Source organism: Pectinophora gossypiella, chromosome 10 (assembly GCF_024362695.1).
Source record: "Pectinophora gossypiella chromosome 10, ilPecGoss1.1, whole genome shotgun sequence".
In the NCBI taxonomy this organism is placed as follows: domain Eukaryota; kingdom Metazoa; phylum Arthropoda; class Insecta; order Lepidoptera; family Gelechiidae; genus Pectinophora; species Pectinophora gossypiella.
In genome coordinates this window covers 3,259,714-3,284,721 of record NC_065413.1, presented here as the reverse complement: position 1 = coordinate 3,284,721, position 25,008 = coordinate 3,259,714, and the positions used below count along the sequence as shown (strand labels likewise).

The following is a 25,008-nucleotide window of genomic DNA, read 5'->3' as shown; positions in this document are numbered from 1 at the left end:
CACACGGGGATATTTTCATATATCATGGTGGATACATGCAAATAACGAAAGATCTCAAATGCTTTAGGTACTTCTCAATGCAAACAGTTTTGCTCCATACAATAGAGTTATTTGTAATCTTCTCAATGTTTACGTACTATATAGTCGAGTATTACGTTTTCGCGTGTTGGCAATTTGGCATGCGTTCAAACATCCTCTTCCTCGAGTCTCCCTGAGCCTGTTGGAACACTGTCCGTGATCGATACGAGACCTACATTACTAGCAAATTTTGCCAGAAACGCCAGTGTGTGGAATTGAGTGTTTCCAGAACATTCGAGATTTGAATATGATTCGAAAATTCCAGTTGTTTCTGGATAAATCCTTTGTCTTGTTTTGTTATTACTGCAATATTTATTCGCCTTATTATTTGTAAATCGATTTCGCATTATTACATTTACAAAACAAATCAATTATTGAGTCACTAACATACTTCGTGATTGATAAATAATGTAAAAAGTGTACGCAATGAAGATATGTGTCGTTTATTTGCAAAATACTTACACTCTCATTGTTTTATCTATAGTGCGTGAGACTAAAGTAAATTGTATGACTAAGCCTCTAGTCTAAATAATAATATACCGTGTTATATACAGGGTATTAGTGACATCGTAACGAAAACTTTAAAGGATGACTCAGGCTATGATTCTCAGTTGATATCAAGTGGAATTTTACGTCCAAAAGTATGGACCTGAAAATAATAAAAAATACACTACAATTTTCATAAATTTTCCGACGGCAAAATCCACTTGATATCAACTCAATCATGGTCTAAATCATCCCCCTCAGTATTTGATACGATGTCAGTAACACTATCTACTTGTATGTACTTGTACAGGGTGTAACTGACATCGTAGCAGATACTGAGAGGGATGATTCAGCTCATCATTCTGAGTTAATATCAAGTGGAATTATCCAATGCCTGTAGCCAATAGTCTGTTGATAGTTGACCGATAGTAAGAATTCTATCCTAGTAAGAAGGCCTATCGACAGGATGCTCTTTTACAAATTACGATAGTTCGACAACACTACTATCAATGGACTACTTGACAACCTAGTCAAATGAGATACTTTTTTCGAAACGTCAAAATGAAAGTTTTACTTTGGAGTTTGTATGCAAATAGGTACTTACCTGTGACGTCATCAGTAAAAGCGGTCAAACGTTGTACTCATTGTAACTTAATTCATAAATAAAATTCGAAAATAAATCGAAAAGTAAAATGAGATTGATTTTTGATCATGTTACAATTTATATTTTTCTTTGACACAGTCAAATACCCTATCGTAGTTTCTTTCCAACAAGTGTTATAAATTGCCTCTATAACTGTTCGCTTCTCTAGGCAAGTGTTATAGGCAAGCAATAAAAATATTCCGTTCCGCCGAGAATTGGCATGTGATCATTGTAATCATGGAAACGTTTAGATACAAACTACTTATTTGCCAAGTTTCTACATGGTCACGGAAAAACTATTTTAATTAAAACATATGCGATGAAGATCGTAAGTCCAGCAGGGCTAACATGCGACACGTGATTTTGTTCATTTTAACAGAACGACATGACTTATTTGGGTTCACATATTAGCACCAGTCTACAAAGCGACGTAATTATATCGTCAGAATCGATAAAATGACCCAGTACATTTCAAGTCCTATATAACTCTATCGTGCGCGAAACAAACGCATATACCTAAACAAAACCTAAACATCATCATCCCACTCTAGGTGTCTAGGTGGGTCGGCACAACATGTGTTCCTCTTCCATTAATTTCTGTCAGTCGTCATCTCAGTACTCACACCTTTCACACACATATCCTTCTTTACACAATCCATCCACACTTTCTTGGGTCATCCCCTACATACCAAACGTAAACATGTTTTGTTAAAACAAACAAAACTGTGTTTTGTTAAAGTGCTTGAACAGCCTACTACTTCCATCTGAAACACAGTCGTCCCCTCAATCAACGGGAAGATTATTTCCTACTACTTATCAAAAGCTTCATGTTGGAAAGGACAATCCCATTGTCTGTCTGTGCACTTAGATCCATTCTATAATGTGAAAGCGAGCCTTGTCTTTTATAAAACATGTACTAAATATATTCCTAGCGCGATTCTCCGCAGCTTAACGTACCTATAACAATTTAAACACTAATTTAAAACAAGCTTAAAAGATTAGAACGCTATTGATTTTTCGAACCAGCCCACATGTACAAGGAAACTTAGCGCACAGAATACTAATGGTACATTAGCACAATCAAAGATAATATCGCATTGAATAGACCACAAGGTCCCAACCTTGTATGCAGCCCTTCCACTGGCTTATTAATTAATAATATAACTAATTATGTCGCGAACAACACGCCTCACTTTTAATTTAATGAAATATATTAATTATCCTTCCAATTAGAAATAATTAGCTGCCAGAGGTTCAGGGTTTTAAATGCTTTTGTCATATGAAATCTTACCTGACATTCCTGCTGTATACTTGGCATCTCTTTTCTTTTATTTTGTCTTTGAAATGTCGCATTTATTATTACATTTTTCTTTATTCAATTTCATAAATAAGTTAAATAGAAAAAGAAAATGTTTTTTGTCATCCTTAGATCTCTTTATTTAGTAATTTTCTTTAGTAATCAGAATTTCATAATTTATCTTTGATCTAGGAATTTACCCAATTACTTTTGTATGCGCAAATGTCTAATTGCATGCAATATTGGTTCTTAGACGAATTGTGTTTTTTAGACCCCTGTGCCCAGCAGTAGGATGTATATAAGCTGGTGTAATACTTACGTGCATTAAAAACCTTGTAGTACGATTATGATGTATGAGATCCGTCGTATAAATATGGCACCAATAATTTTCGCCGACGCATCGCTCCAGCGTTGACGTCAATACATCCGTACTACACCCGCGTATGCGGAATATTTATGTAATCTGTGTATTATTCCATTGTCGTGTTAGGGCTGATACATACATGGTTAGATCAAATCTTATGATATTTGTTGGCATTGGGAGGTCAGAGGGGTTAATAGGGCCATATCGAAGCAGGAGGGTTAAAATGGCCACATCGAAGCAATTCATCTAAGAAATTGCAATTTGACATTTGCGCATATAAAAGTAAGTGCGCAATGCAAACAAATGTCAAATAGCAATATTGCTTTCTTAGATGAATTGCTTCGATGTGGCCCTTTTAACCCCCCAGTTCATTTAAAAAGCAATATTGCAATCTGACTTGTAAATAACGTTTGTATATGTCTGCAAAGATAGAGTTTGGTGGGACTTAGTAATAAGATTAATTTTAAGAACAATATATGTACCAAAATTCAGACAATAAATGATTTGATTTTATTTTTGATTTTGACTTGTGTACATAAAAGTAAGTACGCAATGCCAATAAAATGACAAAAACCAATATTGCTTTTTTGATGAATTGCTTCTAAATCTAGCACGGCGCTCGAAAAAAAAAGAATTAGTGCGGGGAGAGTTATCTTTCTATACGTAGTATTTTATTCCTTATTGTACTTGTAGGTTCGGTATTATTTACAGTATAATTTAATGACTTGTATGCTCGTTAAATATTGTCATTATGAATAATTTATGCGGAATATTTAGTTTAAACCTGGAATGTTGTCCAGTTACCTGTTTTATTCATAAATTTTAATAAACTAAAACATGAATTATTTGGCAAATATTTTACCTAAAAAGTGTTATATTATACAATATGTCATGTGTCGATCATATTTATTATAAGTTATACATGTCGCATTAGTTATAACCTGTAGTTGTAAGTTTGTATACATAAATAAATGTTTTGCCAACAAATATGATGTTTAGATAACATCTTGATGCTCATGAATTGGATTTATGTAGGAAAGATAGGTAGAAATTATAATGTTGAGCAGTAAGGCCGTCCTACTGTGATTTCTTAACATAAATCTGAGCCTGCGAATATAATATTACCCATTGTGTTAGTCAACTCACCACCCATCACGTCACACGTGGGTCTAACAGGAAACACGGTAAAGGATCTTTAAATATTATTTGATTATGCATTAACGAATATATATAGACGGTATTTGTATAAGCCCCAACAAAGGAACAAAATTACTTCACTTTCCAAATTATATTTATTCAGCGCCCTTTGTACATTTCCTTGTATTGTAAAGCATGAATTTTTAAAGTCTCATTTATCTTATCATAAACGGACGCCCCAAGAGATAATAACGTTTGTGAAGGATTTTCCTCAATAAAAGTAGAAGAGCAACTGTCCAGAGTCCCCTGGAATTGCCATACACTATCTGGCATGGCGACTAATATGGCAACCATTTTGTTTTACTCCTTTATTTCCCGGGGCATCAGCCCCTGCTACATGGCTTACGGTATCGCGGGCAACACCACAAAAGTCGACGTGTATCTACATCGATGTCAGCATTTGCATTTAATAGAATCAGAATCATTTATTCAACGTAATTATCATAGATACACTTGTTGAAGATCGATTCAACATTTTTGAATCTACGTCATTTCGCAAGGTGTTATGCCTAAGGAGAAGAAATGACAAGAAACTCCAACAGCAACACATCTTTTAAATCAATGTAGTATAATTACAAGTTATTTAATAACTAGAGAAACACGATTAATACCAGGCAATTGTATCATTTAGATAATCATTAATCTTATAATAAGCTTTTAATACATAACATACATACATAAACTGCCTATATACGTCCCACTGCTGGGCACAGGCCTCCACTCAATCAACCGGAGCTTTTAATATATACGTAATATTATACGTAACCTATGCCGCAAGGGTTTGGTGTGTTTGAATTGTTAGTTGGTTGGTTTCCTTGTATATCCCTTCCTCTGGCAAATGTTGACATATTGGTTTTATAGGCTAGTAACGCACGCGTTTAGTAGATTGAAGTGGTTTCCCTGTTGTTCTATAGCCAGTTTGTGTGAGGAAAAAGGTCGTTTGTTGCTTATACTGTGTAACTAACCTAGCGGTACATTATGGTGGCCGTTTTTACGTTTGTCCCGCTTATAAAGTTTCTTATTCATTCATAACTACGTTAAAGGAGCAAATAGCTGTACTTTATTGTGTTCAACAAGTTTCGTATTAATTTATATTGACGAAGCGAATTGCTGTATTTATCATGTCAAAATGGCCATAGTATTTAGTTGTTAAAAAAACCCAGCACACGCCTAAACCAATGATTGTCGAATTTGTTTTTCGAATTCATGTTTGGATCATGAATGATTTTCGCGTGTTCAGCGGTGAAGGAAACATCGTGAGGAAACCCACTTTCCCGAGAAATGCATTTTTGGAAGTATGTGACCTAACCTGTATTGGGCTGGTTTTCCCTTAGCGGGTTGGAAAGTCACACAGGCAGTCGCTACTGTAAAAAACCGGAGCTGTCAAATCTTCAGGTTAGGTAAGCGGACCCTGTGAAAAACGGGATGCTACGGAGATGATGAGTTGTTAAAAAATGTGTTGTTGTGTGGTTTCTGGCTATAACTGTCATTACGAGGCTGTAAATCTTAACAAATGTTCTGCGGTGACCCCACATCAAAAATAATATTTTTCTTCTTCTTTTGTGAATGAATTCATGTCATATTAAGCGAGACAGTAAATGGTTAAGTACATCTCAAAATAACACAATTATGCCTGATTTTATAAAATACAATTTTATTAAGGAAAACCCACAATGTTATAGACTTCACACGGAAAATTATTTAGTGTTAGAACTGAGGTAAATTGACGTGGTATTTTAATTAAGTTGATTTACATGTTACAAACAACACAAAAACAAATTCTTTGCACATAACAATTCAGAGGGTATTTAAGTAGGAATCTCGAAAGTTAGCAATATTGTATACTAGTCAGAACTCTGATTATACTAGTGGTATGCAACCTGTGGGGGTGGGTAGAGTCAGTAATACCAGCGGCCACAAGATAATATACCGTCGCTATAGTTAAAACCACGTAAGTGCGTATTTGAAAAATCACATTCTAACGTAATTTTCCTTATGATTTAAATCAACCAATCCAGCCGGATCTGCATGACAACTGCGCCGCGCCCGGCGTGAATTAAATTGAGCGCTTCGACCATCTACGTAGATGGATGTCAAACGGCTATTGGTCGAAGGCCTCGATATAATTCGCGCCGCGCTCGGCGCGGTTGCCGTGCCGAGCCTACAGGTAAAAATTGTGACCATGATTTCATCATTCAATCAACAATCAATCTACGAGGTGTAAGTGACTAAGTGACATCGTAACGAATACTGAGGGGGATGATTCAGTTCATGTTTATAATAGTTATTAGTTTTTTATAATGTCACAATTTTATTATAATAATACAATTTGTCGCATAATCAGAAACATACGTAACTTCGTCACGTCCAACTAGGCGTTTAAGTGTTCTGAATCTGACCTGGTCCAAACGAACCCATTACACTAGCGGCATTGCCCCGTTGCACAGCCACTGACAGGCGTTGGACCAGGTAAGACGCAGACCTAGGGTCACCCCCTCTGACTTTGAGTTGTTATTAGCTTCTATTTATTTTATCACATAATTAAGTATGTATGTATGCAAAGCGTGGTCTTTCAAAAAAAAAAAAAACTTACGTACTGTTGTTATTCCGATGAATTTGTTATTCACACGTGATTTGAATTTGTATAGTATAACGCCGTGTGTAAATAAATTCACGCATCATTCTTAACTCAATATCTGAATAAGTGAATAATAGGTATAAGAAAGGTAATGTTGATTAAATAAGTCATATGTTTCACCGACAAATGCCTACAAATACATTGACGTCAATCTACAGGTGTATAGTACACCTGAAGGCATTTACTAGGAAAGCGTTTAGACACTAGGTACGTCATTAGCGATCAACTGAGGTTGTGGTCTAAAGCAAACCAATTTTCAATTAGGTACAAACTACGATACGCTTCACCACGTTGGTTTAAGAGAAAGCTCGGTAAGGCGTGGATACTTATTTCATCTCGCTATGGACGTACCTCTAACTATCCAAATTGGGATACGAGTATAGTAGTAAACTTATGTAAAAAAAGTGGAACCATTTCAATAGATCACATTTGGCAACGTTAGGCTCGTAAAATACTGAGGCCAGCGTGCAAAATTAAACCTTATAACGAAATCCCTACTAAAAACTTAGAAACTACTGTAAAATAATGTTGCGTTTTAATAAAGTATTATTATTAAAAAAAAAGAAAGTGAGGTTAAGGAAACGTTGAACGATGGAGGGGACAAGACAGATGTCTTGTCTGGATAAGAAACTGTGGAAGACGAGAGGGAAAGCCTTTGCTCAGATGAAGCGGAAACGTCAAATGTGATCAATTGAATTGGCCATACTAGACTTAGTATTGCTCTCTGATGTATCTGCTTACCCAATTACGGGCGTGAGGAGTGTATATGTATGTTCGTTAAATACCAGAGAACAAAATTGCAGTCGCACACTTCAGATTCGTGGCGCACTGACAAAACTGGCGTCCGAAATAGCACAAATCGAAGACATGTGACAAAATGTATTTACAAAACGCCGAGAGTTATTACTTAGTACTGTGCCCAGAGCTGGGACGTAGGCAATTAATTGAATTAATCGTTTATTAGAGTGCTTAGGAAGGCACGTTAAGCCGTTTGTCTCGGTTACTACTTACTGATGTAAGTAAGTAGTCGCTACGTGGGTCATGTCCGGGGCCTTTGACGGCTCAATAGTAACCCTGATACCAGAGTTGATGAGGTTGTTAATCCACCTCCCGACCCACACGAGAGAAGAAGAATTTATTAGAGTGATAATTCCTATCCGAGATACAATACAATACAAAAACTCTTTATTGCACTTGAGATGTGCCACAACAGGCCACAACTTGTCGCGTATTGACAACTCCCTTGTCACCATAAGGTTCATCGTATCCATCTTCGAACTTCGCAACAGTGGCTGCATGTTGTCTTTGATTACTTGTGGCTTTGCCATTCCCAATGTATTACATAAGATCTCGTTTATTTCCCGTTGGGATAGACAGAAGCCATGGAATTCCACTTATGTACTACAATCCTGACACACCACCTTCGTTACCTCCACTCTCATCAAAGATTTGATGTAAGAATAACAGTGCAGTACAGTGCTGTTAGGTAGTTTAGTGACGTTGATCCATGCTTCGTAGGGCATGGTGAACAGTTGTAGTGAAGGTCAATAACCTGAGACACTTAAAGACTGCAAACATTACATCGAGTGTGGCGTTATCGAGGATGCTCAACACATCATGATGGAGTGTGTACGGAACGAGGATCTGAGAATACAGCTGCTAGATAGTTACAGTAATATTTATCAGGTGGGGGGCTGTAACAGTGCTTTGTCTTTCCCATTGTCGGGAGAAGCAATGGCACTGTACAAAACTGTAATGGTGGGCTTGAAGAGAAGGGGATGAACAGTTTGTTTTAAGCCTATACATTATTGCATTAGTTTAAGTTGTTTTTAGTTTGCGTAAGTTGTAGAATCGAAAGAAGTCACTACGGAGTGACATTATCTTTTTGTAAGATAAAACTCCTTAAATAAAGAAAAAAAAACATTACATCACGCCTATTTCCCTTTGGGTGAGGCACGGAACAAATTCCACTTGCTACGATCCTAACACGCTTCTTCCATTGTCATTAAAACCTTCATAAATGCTCATCAGTTTGGTCTAGAACCTTCTAAAAAACCTTCCTGAATTTGTTGTTGAACCAAGGTACGTTAGGTTTATCTATAGGCGTGAGAGATAATGTTTCTTAGAGAGGGAGAGGAGCCGAAATAGAAATATGAAAAAAACACTGAATGCTTTGATATTTTGTTGTTTCACAAAATGGTGCAATAAATTATCCTTCACATTAATGTACTCATAACCCTGCCTAACGTTACTTTGTGGCTTTGTGTTCTAAGTTAAATCTGCAACTAGCACTATTTTAGACTAAAACCACATTAAAGTCGTTATTTTAATGCCAGCTAGACTTTCAAGGATCATTATCTCTAATGACATTAAAGATAAAATGTAATTCCTACTTGAATTCTTATTAAGAACATCCTTGTTCTAAATATAGTATGCGAAAGATTCAATGTTTTCGAATTCATGATTGGATCATAAATGATTATCACGTGCTCAGCGGTGAAGGAAAACATTGTGACCCACCCACATTCCCGAGGAAATGCATTTTTGGAGGTATGTGACCTAACCTGTATTGGGTTGGTTTTCTCTTCGCGGGTTGGAAGGTCAGACAGGCAGGCGCTTCTGTAAAAACCGGACCTGTCAAATCTTCAAGTTAGGTAAGCGGACCCTGTGAAAAACGGGATAATGCTGGGACATGATGATGTATGGAGTGTACGGTAATGTAGTAACTTTTATAACAATTAGATGATGAATCATAATTATCATGGTATTTATAGTACTTTCGACAACGTCTAAGGCAAACAACACGATATTCGCATTTAAAAGCCAATATTTTGAACGTACCAAAACCTATTTAAGAAACTATAATCCATTACGCAATAAATATACATTTTCACTCTAATAACACTACTGAGATAATCGCGAATAAGCAAAGCGATATGAAATCGGATCGTTTCCCCGGAAGGCGCGCTAGATTCATCTCATTAATGTTTATAACATGTTCCGCTTGTAGTTACGCGGTCCATCATAATGCTGTTACGAAACATCAAGTTTACAGACCACATAACTCATTTACATAAACCACTTCTCAATCCTTATTTGGACAGTTTGTTTAGCCAGCGAAACGTAATCGGTCCGAGTTCCGCCCGAGTACTTGTTCAAAGCCCACTCTGTTACTAAGCGACGATATTCACATGTGTTACTAGGTATAGACCTAAACCTATTTGATGTACATAGACAAGGCTCTCTTACCTCAGTAATTGTCTCTGTCTTTTAGTGCAATAAAGTATATTTGCAGATTCAGAAGTTTTTTTTGTCTGTCTTGGATATAACGTAGAACCCTTGCCCAGGGATACATGTGGGATATATGTCATTTGCGGCATATCTACACTAAGAAACGTCACAAAAATACAATACATTGTTAAATAAATAAATAAACTATAAAAAATATGTCAACTCATATGAAAACATTGATGAGTGCGGACGAAATGAAAATGGTAAGTCGAGTTCTATGGTCTTTGTCTACCCAAATAGCAAATGGAAGTCTGATGTCGACTTTACAATCAGAGATTACGTTCCCCCTCACACCGTCTACTGTGTTACAACAATTGTACACTATGTTACAGTTGACTTCACAAATTTATTTATATTTCGTTACAAAGATAATTTTCTTAAGAAGATTCGCCAGTTTTTTTCTCTATCAGTAAACATACTCTCTCACTTTGTCTGTAACAATAATAAGTAGTATTGTACGTCCACGTGCAGAAATGCGCCAACGTAAGTGGTGTCGTTAGGACAGCAACATCTCGGGCAGTGTGTTCGCGTGTGAACCAGTTGCAGTAATGATGTCACTCTCTAACGAGACTGTATTTGTACAGGGTTATTGGCTACTAGCTCTCCGTCTGCACCTCCGGCTCCGACTTTGGTTATCACTATAATAACACTAAGTCCGTCCCTTTAAAGTCGAAGACTGAATATCCTTTTAAAATCTAATCCCCATTTGTGTATGGAGATTTCCGCCTTATCAGATTAAAATCCCTACTACTCTATATCCTTATTTTACTTGGGTTACTCAGTATCAACCAGCGATTGAATCGTGGTTTTCCCTTCTAGTTAGAAGGTCAGATTGGCAGTCTCTTCTGAAAAAAAAAACCAGACCTGTTAAATCATCAGGTTAGGAAAGCGATCCCTGTGAAAACGGGATAACGGGATTTTAGCGTGAAAAGGTACAGTCATACCGACAGTGTTACTTTTGCATTATTATGTATCAGTATTCAGATCGACAATGAAATAGGTTCAGTTAGTGTTGATATTTTGTAACGAAAGTAATTAAATTCACCTTTTTTGGGTTATGTATATGTTTTTACAATAAAACTATATATATTATAATACTAGACAGTATTTTGAATTTGTCAGAAAATAAATTTAAAGCTCATGTGAAGCTTACTTAATGTAAAAAACTTATTAAAAATTTATGAAAACCTAAATTATAAAAATGCCTGGATTAAATGTGTTTCTCTAATGTATACCTACATTACAAGCTTAATTAAAAAATGTGTTGCTATTGCAGTTTCTTGTCATTTCTTCTCCTCAGCCATAACACCAAGCGTAGATAATATGACGTAGATTCAAAAATGTTAAATTGACCTTCAACAAGTTTATCTATGATAATTACGTTGAATAAATGATTCTGATTCTGAATATTGATGGGATTATATTCGGAGAACTGAAAGAAAAACAGAAACGTTTATTATGAGTATTGAAGGACGCCTCACACAAAGCACAGTATCCCACAAGGACCCACAGAAAACAGTACACTGCACAAACTGTCCAGATTGTCTGCACTGCACTGTACAGTGAACTGCAGTGTAGTCTAAGAGCCTTATGATTTGTGGTCTGTTGTTGATTCTCTCGTAGTGACGTAGGTATGTTGCCAATTCTCAGCTTACCTTATGTACAGGGTGTTAGTGACATCGTAAAGAAAACTTTGATGGATGATTCAGATAACGATTCTGAGTTGATATCATGTGGAATTTTCCATCGCAAAAGTATGGAACTGAAAAAAGAAACACAAAAATTTTCATGAATTTTCCGACAGGAAATTCCATTTGAAATCAACTCAGAATCATGGTCTGAACCATCCCCCTCAGTATTCATTACGATGTCACTAACACCCTGTATACGTAGAATTATAAAAAAGTATATTTCCATTCCAAATAAAGTTGAGCTGAAATTCATCCTTCTCAATCATTATTTGCTTTCCGGGAAAAAAGCTCTTCTACTGGAAAATTCCTACTTATAATAGACTAGCTTTTGCCCGCGACTTCGTCCGCGTGGCGTTATAAATGAGAGGTCTTTGTGTGTGTGGGAGTGCATGTCAAATTTCAAGCATCTAATTTATGCAGTTTAGATTTTTTAATACAACATTTTTTTCATGCTAACTCGCATTTTTCAAAACACACAGCCATAACTAAACTTTATATTTACAAATTTATGCATGCATGCTAGATTGACAACATCTACTCGTATCTTACGCGGTTTACATTTTTTCATACAAATGTTTTTTTCCTGCTAACTCCCGTTCCCTTGGAAATTTTGCAATATCCTGTTGCAACTAAGCTTTAAGTTTACTAAGGAACCTGCATGCCAAATTTCAAGCGTCTTACTTAAGTGGGTTAGATTTTTCATACAAAAGGATTTTCCCGCTAATTCCCGTTCCCGTGGGAATTCCGGGAATTTCTTTCTTAGTGCACCTCCTACGGTACCTAAGCTACGTCCCTTCCAAATTTCAAGTGCCTACGTTTAGCCGTTTAGGCTGTGCGTTGATATGTCAGTCAGTCAGTTTCTCCTTTTATATATTTGGAAGATTCTAAGGAAAAGAGGTTCTATTATTTGAAAATACTGTTTGAGATCACTTATTATGGCGTTTATTTTTTCCAGAACGTTTCTAATTTAATATTTACGAATATAAAGTACATTTTGTTACAAGTCCGGTTACGCCGGTTTTATTTTTATAACAAAACAATTATTTTCAACGACCGACTACGACGACTCATCACCAGCCCATTAACGTCCCCACTACTGGGGCACGGGCCTTCCCTATGGATGGCCTACGGAGGAGCTCGAGATGAAAAAAAAGTTTTCATCTCGAGCTCCTCCGTGCTTCGGAAGGCACGTTAAGCCGTTGGTCCCGGTTGCATTGCAGTCTTTAATAACCACCAATCCGCACTGGGCCCGCGTGGTGGTTTAAGACTACGACGACTGTTACCGAAATATTATCTTAATTGTCTAAAATATTTCTCTAGAGGATCTGAAAGTGTGATATGAGCTAAACTAATATGATATGTCGATATCGTTCTTCTTCTTCTATCAGGTGGGTTGTGAGGTGGATTACCAACCTCAACAACCCTGCTGTCAGGGTTATATTGAGCCGCCAAAGGCCCCTGACATGGCTCATGTAACGACTACTTACTTACATCGGTAACTAGTAACCGGGACCAACGGCTTAACGTGCCGTCCGAACCACGGATCATCTTACTTTCAGACAATCAGGTGATCAGCCTGTAATGTCCTAACCAAACTAGGGATCACAAAGTTATGTTTGTGATGTGTCCCCACCGGGATTGGAACATGGAACCTCCGGATCATGAGCCCAACGCACAAACCACTAGACTACGGAGGCCGTTCAATACAGCTTATCAACCAAGTCGTAGCAGCCGACTGTTTTACGAAGACCAATTTAGCTATGACCGCATGTCCAAAAGTCCAGTCAGAATGTTAATAAATATGTTTGTTTACATTGATCGATGTAACAAGGCATTATTGGCGATACTTGGTCCATTAGGTCTTCATTGCCACCGGTAGACGAAACGAGGAGAACTCAGACAAATACTGGTGCAAAGCGGATTCATATGATGTATGGACCCAGTGATCTGAATTGAATTGTGCCAACGATTCACTTGTAGAAATCATGGCTCAACGGTAGGTTGCTGACGGTGGTCTAGTTGTAAGAGCGTTGGGCTGATGATACCGAGGTACTGGGTTCGATTCCCGGCAGGCACAAGTCTAACAAATAACAACTTTGTGCGACGCTAGCACAGATGATTCCGTGATTCGACGGACACGTCAAGCCCCAGCTGCTATTTACTGAAATAAGTTTGGAGTATAATAGTAATACCTTGCCAATAATACTAGTTACTTCGTTTAGGTAATAAAGTTTATATGAGGGGGTCAAAAGTGGCTCCAAATTCACACACAGTGCTGTTCGCCAGTTCTGTTACTTGAACTTGGCTTGACACGAGATAAAAGAACTGTCGAACATTTATTTTATAAAATAAGTTACGTTTTTCAATATACTATATAAAGAGAAATATTCAAACCTTTGAAGCAAACAGGTTATTATTAATACTAAACCTTTCAACGCCTACGGGAAAAGTATTATCACGCGCAATCTTTGTTTAATGTAGTCTAAGTTTAAAAGGATCTATTTTGCTATGACCTTAACTCAAAGGAAAACTTAACCTTAGCTTTACTTTGTAGGTCAAATGAACTATTATATAGTATAGTTTTAATTGTGCTTCAATGTTGGACTGGGACCGAATAAAAAAAACATAGAACGGTAGTTTTATAGAACGCCTTGAGCTGCTTCTCTTCCCGGGTATGTCGTAAACATTAAAGAAATGTGTCCTTTCTAACTTATTATAATTATAAATTGTTTGAAAGGCATAATACCGGGTTCTTACCACTTCAAGCCTCATCATCATTATTATTATGAATATTATGATTATTATTATTATTATTATTATTATTATTAGCCTATATGATCCCACTGCTGAGCAAAGGCCTCCCCCATATTTTTCCAAGTATCCCGGTTCTGTGCGAGCTGTATCCAGTCTTTTCGATAACCGTCGAGATCATCGCGCCATCGTTTCCGGGGTCTACCACGTCAAGCCTCATATTCCCGATTAATGAATTTGGCCACCGAACAGCTATACAGGAGAGTTAAAAAGGTCACATCGAAGCAATTCTTTTGAATAAACAATATTGCAATTTGACATTTGCGCATATAAAAGTAAGTGCGCAGTGCAACCAAAGGTTAAATAGCAATATTGCCTTTTTAGATGAATTGCTTCAATATGGCCTTATTAACCTGTGGCCTTTGTATTACATGACAATTGTAATTCTGTCATCATTCAATGACAGCTAGTAGATTGGTGACCATCACTTTGAGTGGTGTGATTGAGTAGCGATTCATTAATGTTTATATAATTGCTACTTTTTTCTTCTCTGTTTGCTCTATATAACAATACAATACAAATTTTTATTAGCTAGGTAATTATTTCACGATGAAGTATGGTAAATGATCGTTTTGCGAGTGAAACAATTGGTAACAAAATAGGTAATTTAATACTAGTGCGTCATTTTCTATTACATACAATCATTTTAAATTCCCTTCAGAACGACCTCTATTTTAATTCTAATGTTTGGATATCCCTAACAGCAAAAAGTGTTCCCGTGAAGTCATCGGGTTTTTCCCGGAGCAAGTTGTCCATAATCATCTGACTGACTACTGTACCCCACGCTATTGTATACATTTATTTACATATTTTGCTTTGTTGGGTGAACAGACAACACGCAAGCCCTATAAAATTAAAAAGGAAAAAGAAAATTAAGGCCAAACAAAAATCCTTAATTAAGGCCGCAACAATTTAACTAAATAAAAGTCTAGCTCAAACATTCTCAGATATACTTTACCTACAGCTAACAAGTTCCAATTTAACGACAATTTGTGCAAGCAACCGAGTTTCGGTGATTAATCTATACAAAACCAGACGTGTCAAATCTTCAGGTTAGGTAAGTGGACCCTGTGAAAAGCGGGATAACGGGGGAGATGATGTGTAATAAAATAACAAATCTAACATTGGGTGTCTAGTAGCAAGTTGTCTGATATCACCAGTTAGCATTTTGCATATTCCCATGTTATCGCCGACGCGAACAGTCTCACGGCGCGGGCTGTAACGTTCATTGAAAACTGATAATGGATATGCTTGAAATACTCAAACTATATAGTCACAAGGATAATCAGTGTGAAGTGACTGATGATGTAGGTAAGTGAAGAGAAAAAGAGTGTTTTTTTTTTTCAATTTATTCTATTTATTTATTTTAATAATTGATTGTACACAAGATAATGTGACAACATGAAGAGGGAAAAAAGAGGCCCAAATTGTACTGTATTCATGTGTTATGTCTGATTGTTGAATTTCAGTTCTGTACAATAAAGTATATTTGACACAACTTATTTCTAACAGAAATTTAATATTCAATTTATCAATATTTCTGTACCGCAAGCATCATATAAAACAAGCATCATCGCTATTTAACATTTGTTTGCGTTGCGCATTTACTTTTATATGTGCAAATGTCAAATTGCAATATTGCTTTTCTATCAAAAAAAGCCACATCTAAGCATTCTGATGAATTGCTTAGATGTGGCTTTTTTATTTTATTGTTTTTAACAATTTTCTACTTGTCAAGCAACTGTTGTACCTAATTACGTTCTAGAATATTTTATGTATTCATCATCACTAATTTAAGAGCCACGCTCTTGTCGGTGTAGCATTCTCCATTCTTATCGAAGACCAATTACTTCACCTTCCTATAAGACACGACGTTCGCCTTCTCTTTAATCTGTTCCATGTAAGCTCTTCTTGGTCTTCCCCTTCCTCTTTTCCTTGTGTTTCCTTGTCTTTCCTTGCATTTTATGTATTAGTCAAAAAGCAGTTATTCATATTTTACAATATTTTAAAGTCCAAAGCCAAACACACAACAAAGATCATACAAAATTGTGTATCCTATAACACAATGGCACTTCCAGATTAATATTTGAGGTTGCTGGATCATCGATACTTTTAACTATAAGTTTGCTAATTACTGTAGCCTTTTATTTGTAAAAAGAACAATGGAATTATGGTACAGTCCCTTTTACATTTTCAAGCATAAACTTGTGTAATAAGGTATAATTACTTATAATAATAGGTAACGTGGTAAGGGTTTACACATTTTGTGTCGGTTGCCATGTTTGAATACTCTGTTATGACTTATGAGCACTAGTCATAGTCGTGTCTACAACTAACGTTTGATATAATAGGTAAATTACCTACCTACAGGGTTTTTGTTGAGTCAAAGTTACTCATTTTAAGGAGCATCGTTTTATGTGAGGATAAAAAACAATATTCAAACCGTGTTCGCAGTTATCCAAAGACAATAAAATTTCTTCTTTGTCGTTCCCTCACTGCTGAGGATCGCGACCACAGGTTATGGTCTTCCACTCGGTACGGCTATATGCTGCGTGGACCGCTCTCTGTATGCTGCCGCCCACCATGTTCTTCAGGATGTCAGACAACCTCGTAGGTGCCCTTCCTCGTATGTGACAATAAAATGCGCCAGTTTAAAGTATGTCTTGTGAAGAAATTAGACAAGCTTTCATTTGTGTCTTCTCTCAATATTTTTATTTTAAATATTCTTTAATCATACTCACTCCCACCAGCCCACAGCGAAGCTCCATAACCTCTCCGATTGATTGGCCTATTCCCAGCTGTAGGACGTATATAGGCAGGTTATGTTATGTTATAATAATTCTAGTTTCAAATGGACTCTAGTACGGTTAAAAGAGACATTATATTTGTCTAAAATTTTTTGACTAGTTTCAGACAACAATATTATTTTTCAAGGAGCGCGAGTACCTCTGTCAAAACAAAGGCTCTAGTAATTCTGGGTAGATCTTCAATTTATTTATTTTTTGTCTGATATTGTAGTTTATTTATCTTCTAGAATTTTTAGATACCCACGCATAACTTAAACGAACAAATAAAAATAGGTATTATAAAATAATCTAGTACATTTTATTTTTAAGTCTGGATTTACCGAGTGTCTAGGAATATTACCTATAGGGATTTGTACAATAACAAGAATATTAAATCCAGAACTCCTTTATCGTTCTATAATTATTTTGCTTTCACTTTTTTACCTGTCTGTTTTTTTTTAATTTAAAGCTTTCTGAGTTGTATAAGCACTCTATTGTCAGGTCATCAAAATATTGACGCCATAAAAAACAGCGGCAGATAAAATTTCGTATTTTCTAGTTACACTTAACTATTAGATAGAGCTTTAGGGTGTGATTTGTAGCTTAGTGTAATATAGCTTGTAGTTCCACAAATACAAACAGAAAGAAACGAAACATCAGCCACTGCTATTAATTGTGGTTGATGCAAATGACGTTACAAATTAGAACGTTACCGTCGCAGCCGCAGGAACCAAATACCTCTTTGACCTCTCAGGGGCAAATATAGAACTTTGGCGAGTGATTTGAATCTTAGAATATATAACATGTAGATACGTAGTTACACAATTACAAACAGAAACACACAAACATCTGGTCCCTGCAATTAATCGTGGTTGATGCAAGTGACGTTACAAAGTGGAACGTTACCGCCGCAGCCGCAGGTGTCTGCCACTCACGAGCCAAATACCTCCTTGACCTCTCAGGCGCACAGCCACTAGGGAGTGCTTTAAAGCTAAGGATATTATATACTATGTCTACGATATATATGTGCAACTGGAATTATGTACTAACGAACCGTACGAATATATTGCAATTTCAATCAACGTTAAATGTTTTGTGTCCATTGATCTGGCCAAACTTCATCATGATGTGGCCAACGAGGTATCTATTTCGTGAAATATGACAAGTTCATGAAATCATGAACTCATGAAATAGATCTGGCCACGACATAATATGTAACCACGCATGTTGGAATATAATTTATAAAAAAACACAAAGAAATCGGAAAGTAGCTGATTTTCAAGTTGATTGCTGCGGTGTCACAAATATCCATAAACTCGACCTTATTTCAATTGGATCCGGTATGACTCTTTAACTTATGTTGTGAAATCACATAACACGAAATAACAGTGCAACGCTTTCGATGTTTCATAATGTCACGTTTTTCCTTACCAAGAAGCGCACATTTGCGCAGCGTGTGCGCTTTATCGCGACAGCACGTAATGATGAGTAACGCATAAGGCTGCGTTTCCATTCACGCGGAGCTGGGCGGAGAGGAGCGGAAATGTGCAGGAATCAACCAATCACCGTGAGGGAGACAGTGACAGAGCGTCTTCGTTTTTCGCTTTCTCGAACGCTGTGATTGGTCAAATCCGCACATCTCCGCTTTTCTCCGCCCATCTCCGCGTCAGTGGAAACCCTGCCGTAGGCTTGTTTCGGCGAGAAAGAGTCGTGTGCTTAAGGTGCTAAGCCCGCTAGTTTGTCAGTAAGCTGCAAAATATGGTTCCAAATTGGAACATACTTGTTTTTAGGTATCTACGTAACTAATTTACTGAAAGTTGTTTAATTCCTGGGAGAAAGTTTACGACTATATCCCAATGGTAGTAAGAAGTACATCCATCGCAAGATGAACTAAATTTAAGTGAGTTATTGCATCCTTATAATATCATGTAAATTTAATAAGTATAACTAGTTATACTTATTATCTATACTAGTTACCTTTAGTATGTCAGAATATGACTGAAAGTGTTGTGCCGTAATATTTACTTCCTTCACTGTGTAATTGTATTTCATTTCATTACACCTCCCTGAGTCCTTCCTTGGACGCTTCTTTGCAAACCTCGTGGTGGAAGATGCGACTTGCTCTTGTGGCTAATTGACAAATGGTTATCTTTGACGGGCGATTGTCATTTGTTTCCGAGTATATGGTATTAGGCCGGTCACATACATTCAGAATTCCGTTTCGGAATTTCGATTCGAAATATCGATTCGTAATATCGAACGCATTAAATCCATACAACATCTATGAATCAACCACATACTTACAGTTTTTTTCCGTTCGAAATTTAATCTGATTGGGAATTCCGTATGATGGCCTATGCAATCTTTGGGTGTTCAGAGGATGTACCCAGTAACGGCGACGTATTTTTTTTTCCTTGATAGGTATAGCTACAGTGCTATCGCGATAAGAAAATCGTCGTCCATAATGCCAAATGTCTGAACTCAAGTTCTAGCGTCGCTCAACTGAGCCTTGTTATTCCGAACGGAAATAAACGTATGTGTGTGATATATTAACGGAATCCCGAAACAGTATTTCGAATCGAAATTCCGAAACGGAATTCCGAATGTATGTGACCGGCCTTAGTGATAAAATATTTTGTTTTTGTAGTTCAAAATCCTATTCTGCTTCAGGCAATATCGTGTCGCGCAGAATCCGTGCAGTTGGTTTAACAAGCGCCTTATGCGTGTTTTGTCAGCAAACTCAAACGTAACCATGTGTACCGCCTTCACATACGTGTTTTTTATTAACTTATGTAAAGTACCACAGAATTATTACAACATCTGGGTGATTAGAGAATGCGTGTGTGTCAGTTGCTTATTCATTGCGTTTAAAATTAGGTCGTATTTGTAAACAATAACGTTGCATTTTTTATACTATGTCCAAATGATCTTTGAAATATAGGTAACTGTTAATTTCTTATATAACATAAAGTATATGACGTTCTTGTAATATAACACATATCATAGCATCACGCCTGTGTGCCCGAAGGGGTAGGCAGAGGTGTAAGTTACACCCATTCCTCGCCAGATATGTTTAAGTCCCATGTAATATGAGGCGAGCGCTATATTTGGACTGGTAGCAATTATCTAGGATGTAAGAGTAAAAAAATATATATATACTATATGTCTCGATTAGCCAATTTCTCATTCGGTAGTAAGTACCCTAAATACAGTTTTCTGTAATTAATCTTGCTTGACTGATCCTTAAGTTTGTCTAGCACCGTAAGGCTAGCTCATCGCAGGGTTTCCCTAATGCATAACATATTCTATATTCTATTGTACTTTTGTAATAAAGCGTATAAAGTCGAATTCAGCAGTTTTGTGAAATAAATATATACATGACTACTATTTATTCGTTTGAGGAGCTCGGTGGCGCAGCGGTTAACGCGCTCGGTCTGCGATTGTTGAAGTAAAGCAACTTTCGCAAAGCCGGTCATAGGATGGGTGACCACAAAAAAAGTTTTCATCTCGAGCTCCTCCGTGCTTCGGAAGGCACATTAAGCCGTTGGTCCTGGCTGCATTAGCAGTCGTTAATAACCATCAATCCGCACTGGGCCCGCGTAATGGTTTAAGGCCCGATCTCCCTATCCATCAATAGGGAAGGCCTGTGCCCCAGCAGCAGCGACGTTAATGGGCTGATGATGATGACTATTTATTCGTAGATACAGTCATGAGCAATATAATGTACCCACTTTAGGACTCTGTCGCACTAACATATTTGACATTTAGTGAGACTTACTGTTCAATTTGTCAAAAAAGTTAATGTGACATGGTACCATAGTGTATACATATTAATGCTCGTGACCGTACATAATTATTAAAAACAAAACGACGACCCACCGATTTTACTTGTTCTTTGTCGTATGTGTTGTAAATACTATTAAGATGTTTGAACCGATTGTCTTGTTTGTTACAGTATTAGACCAGACAGACAGCCGGCCGGTGAAACTATCCGGCGTCGAGATACAAAACAAACAACAGACACCCGTCGAGTTTATCGCTGAAGACGACGAGGTGAGTTCTATCTATATTCATGTCATCTTTTTGGGGTTATGTATTACAATAAAATACATAACATAAACAGCCTATATACGTCCCACTGCTGGGCACAGGCCTCCCCCCCTAGCCTCCATACCCCCTCCTCAATCAACCGGAGGGGGTATGGAGCATACTCCACCACGCTGCTCCAATGCGGGTTGGTGGAGGTGCTTTTACGGCTAATAGCCTTGACCAACGGCTTAAAATACCAGATAATATTTTAAATTTGTCAGAAAATAAATTTAAAGCTCATGTGAAGCTTACTTTATGTAAAAAAGCTTATTATAAGATTAATGATTACCTAAATGATAAAAATGTCTGGTATTGAATGTGTTCCTCTAGTTATTAAATAATTTGTAATGTACCCTCATTGATTTAAAAGATGTGTTGCTGTTGCAGTTTCTTGTCATTTCTTCTCCTCAGCCATAATAACTTGCGAGAAATAGATAGTACGCGCGTGCTCCCTTACTCCTTAGCGGCTTACGGCCATTTAGACTAAATTACCTAAGACCCAGAGGGGGTGAGGTAAATCTAGCTCGGCGCTCTATCGACGAATTGGTGCGGGGCGAAGAGTTACCGATAAATTACAAAACTAAAATTAAAGCCAGTTTAAGATGATAAAAAATAAATCACATAACAAAGAGTAAGTCACATAAACTACCTACGACGTTTGATAACGGTTATTGATGACGTCATGCGTACGTATTTCTATACGAAATCCATAACGTTTTAATGGTTTTGACGTTACATTTGACTAGGTCGTCCTCGCATATTGGCGAGAGGTGCCGAATGTCACGTAGACATCTATACGGTAATCCCAGCTACAGAGCAAACAGGTTAATTACGTAGATATACTAGCTGCTTTAAGAAAAATCTTATCTACACTGCTTAGTATAGATAAGGTTTTTCATTTGGTAGTATCGAACAATGCCAAACCTTAAGGTTAAGTAAGCGTACGAAGGGCGATAAAAGTAATGCGTTATTGAATCAAAGTCATTAGAATAATAACTTACGACAGACGAAATATGAAACTTTTTAATTTTATTGAAATATTCCGTTTGGTATGGTAGTTGACGAGTATAAAAACTATACGTTTTTCATTATATTCGTTCCTAAATAGACACAAATTTGAAAATAGAATCGAAAAAAATAGAGTCATTCAATATCAAGGAGTTAGAAAGAAATAGGACGCGTGACGTCATATGCTCATAGTACCGTAAAATTTCGTTTTGCTAGAATGGAAAATGGTCGACTTTTATGGTATCCCTTAAAACCCTAGCAGATCCCAATCCATGGGGGTTAAAATTGCCACATCCATAAATGCGCATATAAAAATGCCACCAATGTGAACAAATCATCATCTCCCTAGTATTATCCCGTTATTCACAGGGTCCGCTTACCTAACCTGAAGGATTCGGCTCGGTAATAACCCTGACACCAGGGTTCATGGGGTTGGTAATCCACCTCACAATGCACACGATAAAAGGAAGGATTTGACAGGTCAGTTTCTTACAGAAGCGGCTGCCTGACCTTCCAACCCGCGAAGGGAAAACCAGGCTAATACAGGTTAGGTCACATACCTCCGAAAATGCATTTCTCGGTAATGTGGGTTTTAAATGTCAAATAGCAATATTGCTTTTTTAGATGAATTGGTTCAATTCATCTAAAAAAAAAGAAGAGAGGTTTATTAAACAATTCGAAAGGAGAGACTAATATATTTTACAACGTGGACGTTGTTTTCTCGCCTGCTGAAGTTGAGAGCGGTATATCTTGTTAAAATACTTGTTGGAACACGAGAGTTCGGAGGTACGAGCCAGTGGGATTCGAGTGATTTGTTCCTACGGTGCTTAGTGATATACCACAACACTACCAAAGAAACTATTCTACGTCAGTGTCGTTTATCACAAAGTTGCAGCACCGCCTCCACAAGATAAGTCGATAGAATACTCGAAGAGTTAATAGCAATTTGTATCATTCAATAACATACATAAAGTCATGCCTTTAATCCTTAATACATTAGCCAGAGCGACAGGTAATTAGAAGACAACTTGCTGCTACTAATACGAAGTCCTAAAATGGATAATGAACCGTATGGTGACTGAAGATCAGCAATGACTTTAACATACAAATAGACGAATTAATGTTAACAATCCTCTTTAAAAAACATTAAGCGTATCGCATGGCGTTGTTAAATAACACAAATGTTATTAAGTTGTGTCTTCACCAGTATTTCATACCTAGTTATAAATAAAGTAATGATCACGTCGAAAGCATTATGAAATGGTCTTTATCATTAACACAGACATTCACATTCGTTTAAAAAACTTAAATCTGTCGTTCAAACATTGTTGTTCTGCCAAAAACTACAGATCTTCTTTTTATAGTGACAAGTTTTTTCATTCTCAGTTGGCAGTCGAGTAGTTACGAGCAAAGCTGCGACCGATTTAGATCATAAATCGCTTCAAGTACAATTCAAGTCTAAGCCAGCGCTAAGTGCTACAGCGCTCCAACAAAGGCGGCCTTGTCCGAGTCGGGCTTAGCTTAACAAACGGATTGTGCAACGCCAGAGAGCGGTCACGTCACCTCGCTAATCCGAATGCCAGCGCGCGTCGCGTGCGCCGACGAAAAGAAAAACACTTTCTACCACGAGGCATGCAAATCGATGCTTCTGTTGCGACACGATTGGATGAATCTATGCTATGCCATGCAGTCTGGCGCCTGCGATTTCGTACGTTACAGATACTCCATTTACGACGGTCAATCAAACGGCGCAAACGCTTGCGCTTAATAAGGATGTGATTAGCAGCCACTGATGTCTTGCATGCTAATTCGTTTTGTGACTAGCATTTTTGCATGTGTCTTCCAATTTGAATTACGACATACGTCTATCGTAAATTATGGCGTGACCGTTACGGTATTGAAAACGAAATCGATTATAATCAGAACGTAACATATAACCCTGAAGTGGTACCTTACCTTAGAGTATACAGTATTACTTTAAAGCCTTCAAGGGTGATGATAGACCTCTCCTATTCATGCTGAATCATCCATCATCTGTAAAGGGACAATGGATAGACGTGATAAACGAGTATACCTCATTTTAACCTTGTTAAGTCATTAACTTATCACAATTACTGTATTGTATCCATCACTTCAAAGAAATACGATGCACGCTAAGAATGTAATCATACGTATAATTGTGGTTTGATCTTTATTATAGATACTAAAGTTGATGAGGTAAACTTTGATGCGAATCCTTCTTAAGTTCCGTGAAGATTGAAGATTGAGGAGCCACATTTATTTATCGAATCTTCTGTTATCTCGTCTAGTGCCAGAGCATACTTAAAGAAAAAACAATCTTCTATCTTTAGAACTTCATAGGATCTTTTACTCATGCACAACTCCGCTTGATATGATATGACCCTTTTTTCATTAATTCCGTACATCTCCGCCTTACGATGTAATTAATAATATCTGTCATAGCAATACAGGGTGTTAAAGACATTATTCGTTACGATGTCAATTACACCCGTACAAGTACGTAGCAGTAGCCATACATGGACGGAACACCCATACGGTGTAAGTAACAGCGTATCCAATACCGATGGGGATGATTCAGAATTGATATCAAGTGGAATTTCCGGACGGA

At 37.2% G+C, this 25,008-nt stretch overlaps 1 protein-coding gene across 1 annotated transcript in view; it reads left to right on the top strand.

The window, feature by feature from the left end:
- The window catches only part of LOC126370230 (E3 ubiquitin-protein ligase RNF19B-like), a 115,140-nt gene that overhangs the window by 47,874 nt on the left and 42,258 nt on the right, over window positions 1–25,008 (top strand). The window contains exon 2 of the mRNA XM_050015038.1: window positions 21,238–21,335. Coding sequence (XP_049870995.1) covers window positions 21,238–21,335 — 98 coding nt within the window. The remainder of the gene's footprint in view (window positions 1–21,237; window positions 21,336–25,008) is intronic.